This window comes from Phocoena sinus, chromosome 1 (assembly GCF_008692025.1).
Source record: "Phocoena sinus isolate mPhoSin1 chromosome 1, mPhoSin1.pri, whole genome shotgun sequence".
In the NCBI taxonomy this organism is placed as follows: Eukaryota; Metazoa; Chordata; class Mammalia; order Artiodactyla; family Phocoenidae; genus Phocoena; species Phocoena sinus.
The window spans coordinates 167,124,522-167,137,973 of record NC_045763.1 but is presented as its reverse complement, the minus strand read 5'-3'; the positions used below and the strand labels follow the sequence as shown (position 1 = coordinate 167,137,973).

The 13,452-nt window shown below is 37.2% G+C and overlaps 1 protein-coding gene across 7 annotated transcripts in view; it reads left to right on the top strand.

Moving 5' to 3' along the window:
- The window catches only part of MARK1 (microtubule affinity regulating kinase 1), a 144,827-nt gene that overhangs the window by 77,225 nt on the left and 54,150 nt on the right, over nucleotides 1-13,452 (top strand). For all 7 annotated transcript variants that reach the window (XM_032636572.1, XM_032636539.1, XM_032636548.1 and 4 more), the window contains 2 exons: nucleotides 1,118-1,321; nucleotides 2,596-2,649. In XM_032636572.1, the coding sequence (XP_032492463.1) occupies nucleotides 1,118-1,321; nucleotides 2,596-2,649 (258 nt within the window). The remainder of the gene's footprint in view (nucleotides 1-1,117; nucleotides 1,322-2,595; nucleotides 2,650-13,452) is intronic.

Genomic DNA, 13,452 nt, shown 5'->3' with positions numbered 1-13,452 from the left:
CCCTGAGCTGAGTTTTTAAAAAAATCAGAAAGTAATAACAAGTAGAGAAACGACCGTGAGTCATGCTTTGCGTGAGGTTCGTAAATGGAGTCGTCTTCGAAGTTGCTTTTAAGAAATTTCTGATCAGAATTTTTTAGACAAGCTTTTGGTGGTGTAGGTGGGACAATGTATGTCTGAATTAGTTACTTTGCAAATAAAAATTATCCCCTTCTCTTGCTAATTTGTTCTACTCATCTTCAGCTATTGTTAAGATGCCAGTTAGATCAAGATGTTACATTCTATGTTTTCACAAAAAGAGCGAGAAATTTTATTTATGTCCGAATGCAGACAGAACTAGACAAGAGCAGGAACAATCAGAGCTTGGGAAGCAGGATTCCTTAGGCAGCTTTACCTGGGACTTGAGGTGCTGAGCCTGCAGGGGGAACAGAGTCAGCTACTCAATGCGATTGCGGGCTAGCGTGAGACGAGGAGACAAAGTGACATCTCTGCCTTGAGAAGGGCACTGAAGAGGAACGCAGTGGATGTTAGGTAATGGATTCAGGCCGGGCTGTAGATAGCTCCTGCTTGGACATGGTGAGGTGGTGAGGGGACTGGGCAGGAATTGATTAGAGGTGTACCTACAGTGGGAAGCTGCTAGGTCAGCTGGCCAAGTTATATGCCCAGCAAATGAAAGAGTGAACCCGACAAGTACTTGGGCTGGTTTGGAGAAACAGAGCCATACTCAGGAGGTTGTTTGCCTTGGCATTGAAGACGTTCTGCCATTTTAATGATGCAATCTTGGATTGTGTTGTCCTCTCAACCCACAGGGGTAACACCCTTTCAGGAGTAATGGTCTTTGGGGCTCCTGGCTATCTAACCAGTTGTATTTGTTTTAAATCAAAAGCATATACCTAAAGCTATGCAGAACATTTCGTTTTAAATGGTTATATTCCCACTGGCAAAGGGAACTAAAGTCAAGTAGAAATTATGAACAGAATGCTCAAAATGTTTTAAAATCGTGTAGTACAACCTATTTTCATTGGAGATGAATTACTGATGAAAATTGTTTGTAGTTTTTTAAACTATCCTTTTATAATGTAGCTTAATTAACCGTGAAACCTTGTAACCTTTTTCTCAGCATACATCTGTGGATGGATATACTGAACCCCACATCCAGCCAACCAAATCCAGTAGCAGACAGAACATCCCTCGGTGTAGAAACTCCATTACGTCAGCAACAGACGAACAGCCTCACATTGGAAATTACCGTTTACAAAAAACAATAGGGAAGGGAAATTTTGCCAAAGTGAAATTGGCAAGACATGTTCTAACTAGTAGAGAGGTAAGTTTTCATGATTCCTTTTAATATTTACTTAGACCTCTGCAGAGTCTAGTTATAAAAGCTTTCCTACAGCTGATTCTGGGAATAAGTACCAGTTGCAATGTGGTAAACACTGGGATATGTGTGAATGGAATGTATGTAGATAGAGTTATCTATACATGGCAGAGAAGAATTGTCCTTATGTATTAGCATCTCATAAATCAGATGTGCTGCAGATGAGGTCTTCTCAGACTTCTGTCTTTCATTATACGGCTTCTGTAAAATTTTCTGATTTTTCCCTGACCCCGTGAACAGGGCTAGGATAACTTCTTCTTAATTACTGCTTACGCTGCAGTGAATACAGGAGCAGAAAATGAGGTTGTACGTGTGAAACTTATATAGTGTTATAAACCACTGTTACCTCAATAAAATTTTTTTTTAAATTACTGCTTGAGGTAAATTAGGTATAAATGTGTAGAAAGTCACCCACTAATTTTTATCTATTTAGAAACCACATTGAGCAAGTGTTATACAGATGTTTTTCTCAGATAATAAGAGAATCGGGTTTCTAAAATCCCATGTGTTTCAAATCAGATGTATTTATATAGCAAAATTTGTTTTTAAAATAATAATTAATATATTTAATAACATATAATGAAGACTAAAAATAGTTAAACATCTAACACTCTATAGTATATAATGTTTACTGGATCCAGTTAGGACATTATGAAAAATCTGTCATAAAATGTTTTTGTTAAGTTTCCATTTTGTTCTATACATAATATTATTGTCACATATGGTTAAATTGAGTCCTCTCTGTCCATTTTGACCCCAGGAGCTGTTGGGACACAGGCTGTATTAGACAGAGACTTAGAGGACATTTAAATCCGTTCTGTTAGTTTGCTGTAAGGAAGTTAGGGTGTCCAATCTCTCTACCCACATAATACTTAACTTACTAAAAGTTTATAAGCCTCTCCCCTCTGATAATTGTAACTTATCAAGATCATGAGTAAAAGATGAAGATACAGATGACTTTTACTTTAAAAGGGGAAACCTGGAATGACTTTAACAAAGGTGTAATTTCACTGACTCAGAATCAAATAGGTTAAAGACTTGGGTCAATAGAATATATTCTAAGGCTGCCTAATTATCAAAACTTTACCATCAAATTATGTGAACACCAAATACAGCTAAATTATATCTAGTTAGGGACGAAACAGAAGATGTTTTCCTTATAAATTTTATTCATTAAGATATGTATTCTCAAATATATTTTAATGATTCTCTTTTTTTAGGTTGCTGTGAAAATAATAGACAAAACTCAGCTAAATCCTACCAGTCTACAAAAGGTATTTAATTATTTTAATAGTAAGTAATTAGAATACGAGTTTATTAATTAATATATGATACTCTGTAAATTCAGTTATTCTAAACTTCCTGTTAGGTACAATACTACATTTCATCAATATATGAAGAAAAGATTTGATATAAAACATAATATTTACATTTAATAATATTTAAAAAATGTTTATCAAGTGTTTGAAAAATATCTGCTACTCAAATGCATGTACCATATCAGAGGAACTTATGTCTTTAATTCAGTAGAATAAAATTTTTCATATCAAATATTTTGAAGTAGTAAGGATTCTGCTTCGTTAAAAATCAACTCATGAGATACTGTTGTCCATAGGTGGGTTTCCTTTTATTGCTTCACTTGCTTTTGTTCCTTCTTCCACAAGAATTAGTCTTTCAACTAACTTACAATAAAAGATACGACCGTTTCTTCAAAGGGTGAAAATATAAAGCAGGAGAGGGACCAAAAAAAGCAGTTAGGATGGGGATTGACCTGGTAAAGCTGTTTCATGTTGCTTCATTAGTTATTTATGTGGGAAAATGTTCTCAGATGCACATACTAGTACTTTAAAAATGAAGCAAATATTTTAACATTTGTGTCATATATGTTTGTATATAGCTCACTATATAATACTTATATATAATATATATAGTACATTATGATTTTTATTAGAATATAATGGGATCGTGGTCACATATGTAAGTGTGATGTAAATAACTCTGGATTTCTAAAACAGAATTTTGTAAGAAAATTTTAGTATAGTATGTTTAACTGCACCTGCTGTGATTTTAATATTAAATTAAAAATTTAGGTCTGTGATATCAAGGCTTTCCACTTGTCTCAGTGCCAGATAACTCAGTTTATTTTATATATTTCTACTTAGAGATCTGTCTTTGCACTTACTGAGATTCCTTTTAAATTTGACAACCAATATAATTTTTCATAGCATTAGTATTTCTCATCTGTGAGAACATGAAAGATTTGCTGGATTTTTTTTCTCTCTGAGTATGAGATAATATACTTTATTGGATGTTTTTTTGGAGAAACTTCCAGCGCCCATCTTTCATCTTTCTAAATCATGATTTAGTGGTATGCGTTATAAAAAGGCATCCTCCCTGGGCAGACGAGTTATCCAAAGATGCTGTGTTTTCCTGGACTAGAGCCACAGTGGGGCAAATTTTTGCCTGCCCTTCTCCTGGGAATCCTTTTACAATGCAGACTGCATACCAGCCCAGTGGCCCAGTCCATGGCCCACCTAGCCTTGTCACTTTTCCTAGGTTAATCTGTGGGTTACTCTGGTAAATTAAGTGGTTTTAAGTGACATTTAGAACTAGTCCAGGCCTGTTGTGCTCGTTGGAGGCACAGTAATGTGACCTCCGCTCTGTCTTTCCCAGGGGGTACCAGAGAAGGTTGTAGAACCAAAGTCACGCTTATTGAAACATGTGGACATGCAGACATGAAGGTGGACTGTCATTCAGATAAAAAATATACTTGTTGATGTAATTTCTGTTATAAATTCTGTTAATCTGGCTGATAAATTGTTGCTTTTCCAAACAGGCATATAAAAAATGGTGGCAATTTTGTTTTCTTTAATCTGTAAAAATAAAAGCAAAGGAAAGATTGAAATTTGCTAAATGTAGCCAATACACTGTGTGTATTTGTTGTTTTCAAAATAATTTTTATTTGTGTTCATAGATTCGCTTTTTGTTGAAAGGTTTGAAAAAAACAGATCGAGGCTTGCTTAGTTTTCGTGCATTGTAGAACGTTCAACATTTGGCCTTATGCATTGAATGCTGGGAGCATCTCCCAGTCAGTCATATCTAAAAAATGAAAATGTAGAAAACGGAATTAAAAGTAATCAATTTTTTTTCCTTAGCATTGACAGTCAAGTCCTATAGGTAAAAAATAGCAAAATGGCTCTCCATGTCTTAGGTGTGCTTGTTAAAAGGCAGATAATGGCAGCACATACGTTTACAGTAAGGATTCATTTTAATCTCATCTCAACCCAAAAGTGTTTGGTTAAATCTTGTTCTGGACTTGGTCTGAATTTAAGCTGGTTCTTCCCCTCCTTTACTCTCTTTTGTGTATAACATATTTATAGGAAATATTAATTTCCTTTGTCAACATCAGTGGTAGATAAAAGTAATCTAAATTTGATACCCCAACTGTTCCAAACTTCTAAAATATAAAGTTCTTAAAGACAGTTTGGTCTTTGGAATTGTTAAGCATCTTTGGCTTCAACATTCTTTACGTAATATGCGCCTATTATTTGTATTACATATTTTAAATTAATGGAATACAGTTTAATAAGTTTTCATAGTTTAAGAGCTATTTGATATACGTGCTGTATTTCCTTCTTCCTCTTTGGAGCATGACTCCCACCTCATATATTAGTGGTTTTTTAGGCTAGGGTCTATGAACTATACTCGTGATTCCTGGGGATCTTTTAAGCAACCTGTTACTGTTGGAGGAAAAGCAGAATGATGAAGCAGTTTTATTCCTAGTTCACATACTTGAAATGTAAGATTAGTTATCGTTTCCTCTGAAATTCCACCAAGTTTGAAACTTGGACACATTAGTTTATACACAGATGACAGAGTTTGTGTTAGCTTGTCTCAGATCGCAGTCACCAGGGTGCAGTTTATCTGTCTTCTGTGTATTGCTTGTTAATTTGCATTTTCTATTGTTTTACTGTGTTGCATTGTATTTCAAATTCACAAAAATAGCGTGGTGGTTCAGAAGTGATCTGCTGAATAGTAAAACCTGTAATGAAAACAGAAACAAGACTACTACAACTCATTAAATAATAAAGAGGAGTGCTGCATGCATCCCAGTTATAAAGAATGAAAATCCTTGTGACAGTGATTTTGCATAAGCAGGACAAGTGTAAAAAAATTTCAGTAACCGACATCTGGAAATTAGGCTTAAGTGAATGATCCATTTACTGCTAGTGTCTAGTGTGTTACCTGTCGTGTAAAACGTTGTCAAATGGTGACCTAAGCCATTTATACTTTAGTGAGTTTGCAGATAAAGCCTGGTAAGCTAGTTAAGTTTTCCAGAACATCTGCAAAATAATCTTTAACATGTTGATGAATTTGGTCACTAAAGGTAGAGCAGAGGACAGAACCATTGAAGCAATTCAAAATTACATTTCTTTTAGCAAATTATCAAGAAACCAAACTTGTAAAAGAAATCGTATAATTATTGAGAAATATTTTTGACCAAGGAGAAAGCAGGAGCTTCTTGGCAATATCCCTTAACAGATCTCTCTGTTGGACATAGGTTGAAGTACCAGTTACTCTCACATATGCGTGCTTGATAGCATATTTCACTTTGTAGCTGCACAAAACCACTTACACGTGCTGAGTACTTCTTCCATACAGTTCTTTTTATGTGTCTGGATCATTTGAAGGAAAAGTCTTGACCAATTCTTTTGTGGATCAGTGAAAACCTAAGTGAAAAGAGAAGGGTTAGCATTTAGTGAGCTGGGTTGTAGACTGCAGAAGTTGTCTTTGAATCATTACTGAATTTTTTAATATATATACTGCAAGGAATGATTCTGCTGTGTGAATAAATAAGATCATACCTAATGCCCAGTCACTCATTGCTTCATTCTCCATGACATCTGTGGTCAGTAACATAACCTCTGATCTTGATTCGGTTTTAAAGGAATACTGAAAACAGGGACTATCATAAAATCTTGGCTATTGAAAGATGTTTCTTTAGCATACAGTGTGAAGAATTGGTGGGAAGTATATCTTTCACACTGAAATACAATGGATTTGAGAAGGAAGTTGTTCAAACAAGTTTCTTTTAAAAGGTGATATCAATAATGTTAATGTCTAGCTAAAATATCAACCGTTTAAATGTTGAAGATAAGATAACCAGATTTTCTGGAAAGACCAAACTGTATTTCAAGCAGTTCACTGACCAAAAATCTGACTTTTCTAAACCCTGTTTTCGCCCTCATTAGTTATTGGACAAAGGGTTCAATGACATATTATTGGGCAAGTTTAACATACAGATGTTACATCCAAATATGAAGAATACCTTCCAACGCAAGCATATCCAAAGAGTATATTAAGAACCGATTGTTATTACCCCTCAACTTGAAATTTCCAATCTTCTAACCTTTTAGTGTGATTAGATCAGCAGCCTAGAATTTGTCTGAGAGCTGGGCATAGTCTTCTTGGAGAAATGCTTTTGTAAGTTTGGATCCAGTTATTAATCTGAACGTCTCTGACACATCACCCAATGCTTTGTTCCTTCCCCCAATCAATGACTGTGACTTAGGATTTTTTTAAATTTAATAGAAATAAAAAGTAAAAAAAAAAAAGTAAAACTAGAAATGGAAACTGTCTTGTGGTTCAAGCTACACGTCGTGGAGCCCAGTACATGCGTTCATTAATTAATTCTTAATCTAACAAGTATTTATTGAAAGATTATATTTCTCCTTATGTTTTCCTCTGTGTTTTTGGCCCCTCCTTTTCTGTTTCCTTTAAGTGGACTCATTGTCCTTTTTGTGGGCCACTCAGTGTTGGAGTTTCTCAAGACACGGTCCTAGGACTTCTCTTTCTGTATTCTCTTCCTAGGCTGTCTCAAAGGTAACTCTGGTTTAAATTACCACCGGTAGGCAAACTCGCAAATTTATATCTTCAACTCAGACCTCCCCTACGTTTGCTTGTAATCCCTCCAAGATAACCCAAGCTTATTATGTCCAAAACTGAACTCATGATCTCCACCCCACCTGCTTGGTACATTGCCCACCTAGTGCCCTTCCAGTGTCCTCTCTCAGTGAATGACACTGTCCCCAAGTTGTGCAAGTCAGAAACCTCAGAGTTATCCTTGACCCCTCCCTTTCCTTCCTTCTCACCATCTAGTCTGACCTTGAGTTGTGCTGATTTTATTTCTTACATATCTTTTGAGAATGTTTGCTTTTGCCTTTTTCCGTCATGATCCTCTAGGCAGCACTACTATTATCTCTCCCTTGGACTACCCCAGTAGCCTTATAACCTGTCTTTCTGCACTTTGCATCCCTGCGTGCGTGCGCGCACACACGCACACACACACGGGTGCACACACACAGAGTTTAAAAAGTCATCAAAGATGCAGAATATGTCTGATTATGTTATCCTTCTATTTAAGCTTTTAGTTGGCTTTCCCTGTTTTTTGTAGTCTAGAAATCAATTTCATTAACATGGTGTACAGGCCCTACTTTGTTCCTCCACCCCATGGTCCACCAGCTCTCCCCAGCTTCTCCCTGCTCTCCTCATCCCCTACTCCTCCAACTTCACTGACTTTCTTTCATCTGCTCCTATTCCTACTCTTTATTCTAGCTACCAGGCCTTTGCAGCTTTTCACCCCACCCTATGCATAATCCTTTATCACTCCCTCTTCACTTAATTCTTACTCATTTCTCACATTTCAGCCTTAGAGTCATTTCTTCAGGGAAAGCTTCCTGTCTCAACAACAGTGTTAAATTCCCCTGCCCTTCTTAAAATTAAGCACTCATAACCAAGAATTATTTATAACCAATCACTTTAGTTTTTATTTGTTTTGGTTTGAGTAGTACTGTTTGGATTTTGCTTTTTTTTTTTTTTTGACCGCATCACGTGGCATGCAGGATCTTAGTTCCCCTACCAGGGATCGAACCTGTGTCCCCTGAAGTGGAAGCACGGATTCTTAACCTCGGATTGCCAGGGAAGTCCCTGCGTTTTGCTTTGGATTCTTGTATTCTGGCTCTGACTCTGAAGACCTGTTTTAATTGCTTGGTCTTTTTTGGCTGTAAAGCGTACATCTATTTCTGTATTCTCAAGAAAGTATATAATATTTTCTGAAATAAATATGGAAGAATTTTCTCTTGGAAATGGAGGAAGCTAGAAATCTTTAAATCACCTATGAATTTTAGACTAACTGTCTGGCTGTTTTAAAAATCATATTTGCATTTAGTTATTTTGAGTCATACTCCTGTTTTTTCTAAGTTCAGTTTGTTGATACAGTACACTAGTCTATTTTTAATTTTTGGATGGAGACTTCAAAACATCTTTCCCATTTTAAAAACTTGCTTTCTCATGATATTTATTTATTGGACTAAAAGGTTTCATTTCTAATCTTTTTTTTTTACAAGAGATGCAGTTGAAGTCCTGTGTGCCATTTCTTGGTTCTATTCCTGTATTTTTCTACCTAGAAATAACTACTATTCTGAATTTGGTCTTATTCCCATTTTTTTTTTAATTTCACATGTGTATCTGTACATGAAATACTATGTATTATTTATTTTTAAACTTTCTATTCTTCTGCAACTTGCTTTTTTCATTTAGCATTGTCTTACAGTTTTAGTCATGTTAGTCTATATAGTCTAGTTCATTTATTTTCACTATTATTATATGCCGTTGTACAAATAAGCCACAGTTTACCCATTTTCTTATTAATAGACATCTACTACACTTAGTTCATTTCTGTTAGTTTATATTTAGATTGTTCCTGTTGTTTTAGTGTTTCTTTTTTTTCCAGTTAGCTTTTTGGTTTTGCTGTTACAGACAATGCTGCAATGATTCTTATTATGTATATCTTTTTGCGAAGATGTATAGAAGAGTATATCTCTCCAAGTAGAATAAGGTTGAAGGGCATGCATATCCTCAACTGTATTAAATAGTGTCAAATTGCTCTTCAAAGTGGCTGCATCAATTTCTACTTCTGCTAACATTGTATGCGATTTACTTTTGCTTCACATTCTTGTCAGCACTTTATATTATCAGATTTATTAATTTTTGCCAACCTTATAGAAGCAAAATGGCATCTTGTTTTAATTTCCATGATTTCTTTATAGTGAGATTGGACATCTTTTCAAATTTAATCTATTTTATGTTTAGTATCTTCTCTCTGAAATTATTTGATTTGGTATCTCAAACAATTTTATTTACTTAGCACCAACTTGAGCCCAGAGTTGTACAAGGCCTTGGGAAAGACTCTAGTACTATAAACTTGGTACCAGTTCATAAGAAATAAGAATCTTACAATTCATATACGAAGACAAATTTTGGCAAAGTGGCACAGCCTATTATTTTGCAATGAATAACTGACTATAAGTTGTCAAGTTTGGAAGTAATACTAAACAATCATTTTTTTAGGTAGAAATCATCACTATATATAAATTTAATTATGTTCAGATTTCTTTTTCTGAACTACTGTTTCATGGGAAGAACTTAAGAAATTAGCCTAAGTTGTTATACTGGTACTAGCAATAACTTTATAAAATATTTTGGTGTCCCAATACGATGTCTCAAGTAAAGGAGGAGTGAAATGGTAATCCCAGAAATTGAAAAGCTGAGAGTTTAATCTATAAGATTCTGTTAGTATAGCTCCATGACTGGCGTCTCCGAGACAAAGTCTAGACAAGGTCCTCACTGTCTCTTGGAGCTGAACGTCACCTGCAGGGTACAGCACAGCACCCACACTCCACATTAATAGGCCAGTAAACTGCTGTTGAAGATATAGGTCGAATTTTTACAGAGTTTACGGTGAAGGTAAAGAAGGCCTTCTGGGCTTCCCTGGTGGCGCAGTGGTTGGGAGTCCGCCTGCCGATGCAGGGGACACGGGTTCGTGCCCCGGTCCGGGAAGATCCCGCATGCCGCGGAGCGGCTGAGCCCGTGAGCCATGGCCGCTGAGCCTGCGTGTCCGGAGCCTGTGCTCCGCAACGGGAGAGGCCACAGCAGTGGGAGGCCCGCATACCGCAAAAAAAAAAAAAAAAAAAAAAAAAAAAAAGAAGGCCTTCTGCCCCTCCTCAAACCCAAATCAGAGCAAAGTACTTGAAAGGCCAAAAAAGGTTGTGTTAAAAGACACAAACAAACGTCACCCTCTTTTTATGAGCTCAGTCTACTATGACTTTGATGACAGCCTGGAAGAGCTGTCCTGGGGGGAACAAGCTTGACCACAGCCTTTGTCAAGCTCTCCGTGGCCACAGAGTTGTTCCCCATCTGCCTCAAGATCAAGGAAGTAGTGAAGAAGTCCTGTGACACTGATGAGTCCAAGGGCAGCATGGTGAGCAGGGCTGGTAGAGAGAGGATGATAGGTGTTCGGCCCCTGACTGTGCTGCTTTGAGAGTAAATAGAATGGGGATTGTCTAAGCCATGTCCACTTGACTGCTTCTAAATAGAACAGAGTTTTCCACCATCAAAAAAGGGTAATAGTAGGCAGAAGGAATGGAAGAGGTAGGAAGGAACAGAGTAGTTGAGAGAAGAAATAATTAAGGCAAATATGTATTGATTAACACTAATGGAGTTTGCCTAATCCTGACCCTAAGCTCTAACCAGGAAGGACTGAACTGGAAAGTAAATACCTGTCCACAGAATTGAGGATTGTTCACTAACTTCAATTATCTAGAACAAAGCCAAGAACCGAGGAGAAAACAATAGAGGCCTCTGAACAACTAGAACAGCTGTCACAAAGTCCAAACAGTGAAGTCCCTGCCATTTAGTCATAGAAGACCCATCTCAAGCCTTCTCTCCACACTTAACTTCTTTAATTCAACAATCTTAGCAAACTATGGCCTTAATTTTCAGCTGACAGCAAAATTGAAACAGTAGTTTGAAAGGCATTAGTGAATTCAGAGCCCTCCTGCTAAATTTGGATATGCTAGGAACATCATGATGTCAAGTTTAAAAATGAGAAAGGAGGGCTTCCCTGGTGGCGCAGTGGTTGGGAATCTGCCTGCTAATGCAGGGGACACGGGTTTGAGCCCTGTTCTGGGAAGATCCCACATGCTGCAGAGCAACTGGGCCCGTGAGCCACAACTACTGAGCCTGTGCTCCGCAACAAGAGAGGCCCCGATAGCAAGAGGCCCGCACACAGTGATGAAGAGTGGCCCCCGCTTGCCACAGCTAGAGAAAGCCCTCGCACAGAAACGAAGACGCAACACAGCCCCAAAATAAATAAATGAATAAATAAATATAAAAAGGAGAAAGGAAAAATAGGACTAAAAATTAGAATCAGGAACTAAGATAGTAGTGTGGGCCTATTTAATATGTTCACAAACTTCTGTTTTCCTTACTTGTGTCTGGATGTACAATGCATACAATAATTGACTTTTTTTTTTTTTTTTTTTTTTTTTACAACAACTCTCCATCTCAGGGTAAACTTCTTATCTTGATCTAAATGTTCAGCTCTCCTTTCTCCCTCACCTCTTTCCCCCTCTCCTAAGGAAGAGTAAGCACAGATAAGGTTGGCATCCTTGCTGGTAAAGGTCTCTTCTGGGTGAAAAGACCAAATATGTATAAGGAGCTCACTGTCTCTCCCTCTTCTGCTCCCTTTGACTCAGCAGGCTAGTGCAGAAGACTTTGACATTAGTCCAGTCTCTTTCCTCTGTACAACCAACTAGAACATTAGAGTTTAGGAAGAAGTTATGGGGAGTCAGGAAGAGGAAGAAACATCATAGCGCTTTACTGAATCCACGTGCTAGTACTATTCAGTTGGCCCCGATTTTCTAGATTTAGAACGTTAATGACAAACCTGGCTGACAGTTCAAGTGTTTCCTTGGGAGTAAGGGTGATTGACGGGGCAGAATTCTGGCATTTCATTGTCCCGAATCAATATACCACTTAAAACCCCCTCACCACTTCTTCCATCGGCAACCACTCTTCCTCTTTCCACAACTGCTTGTCACTTTTAGCCAGCACACACTCAGCTTATACACACATTCATGACGTTGCTTGTTTTTATAGTTTTTTCTCACTCCTTGTCAAAATCTACTGAGGGATAAAATAGATAACCAACCAGGACCTGCTGTAGAGCACAGGGAACCATACTCAATACCTTGTAATAACCTATAATGGAAAAGAATCTAAAAAAGAATATATGTGTATATATATGTATGTGTGTGCGTATAACTGAATCACTTTGCTGTACACCTGAAACTAATACAACATTGTAAATCAACTATATCTCAATAAAAAAAATTTTTTTAAATGCTGAAGGAGAGGAAACTATGGATAGAACAATGTATTCAAGACATTGAGATGTAGGAACCCGATGACTGTATATTATTGTGTTAACTGGAATAAGAAAGTCCTTTCTGATGAGAATGGGGTGGTATTTCCCTGGCTTCATCTCCAGGTGGAAGTGGAGCGGCCTTCTGTTCAGGTACGGTTTTTGTTAAGTGCCCCACTCTTCACAGGACAATTTTAACACTGTTCCCCAGCTCATCACGGTTCTCCATAGAACAAAAGAGCTACGTTCTAGACTCCTCCAGTCAAAGACTAAATTCACGAATTCAGTACCACTCAATCAAGTAAAGAAACAAAAGACAGTGTTATAGGGGAATGCCTGAAGGATGTGTAGCTGTCCGTTCCTTTAGATTACTTATTCTCAAACATGGAGCTGCCAGTATGTTTTAATTAGTGATCAGATATGTCTCAACCAGTTTGCTTCTAAGAATAAACTACTGAACTGGCCGATAACGTCATAAAAATTAACAAGAGTAAATTCAAGATTACCTATGTGACAATTTTGTTCTCATTCTGTTGCAATTTGATGTTCTTTCTTGAGACAGAAGAGAAAGAAGATAGAATGAAGGAGCCAGTGTGGCATACTCATGCTACAACTTAATGGGCCACACTTCCTGGAGGTACCTATGCCAGTTACAAAGTAAGGCAGAAGCCCTCTTCCACGGGGCCGTAAGGACTGGTAATCGAAAAAGTAGGTTAGAGTGAGGAATTATTAAAAATTATATAAGCATTTAACATTTAAATTGAGTACATAAATATACATTCATCAACCAGTCCTTTCATTTAGGTGCAAAGCT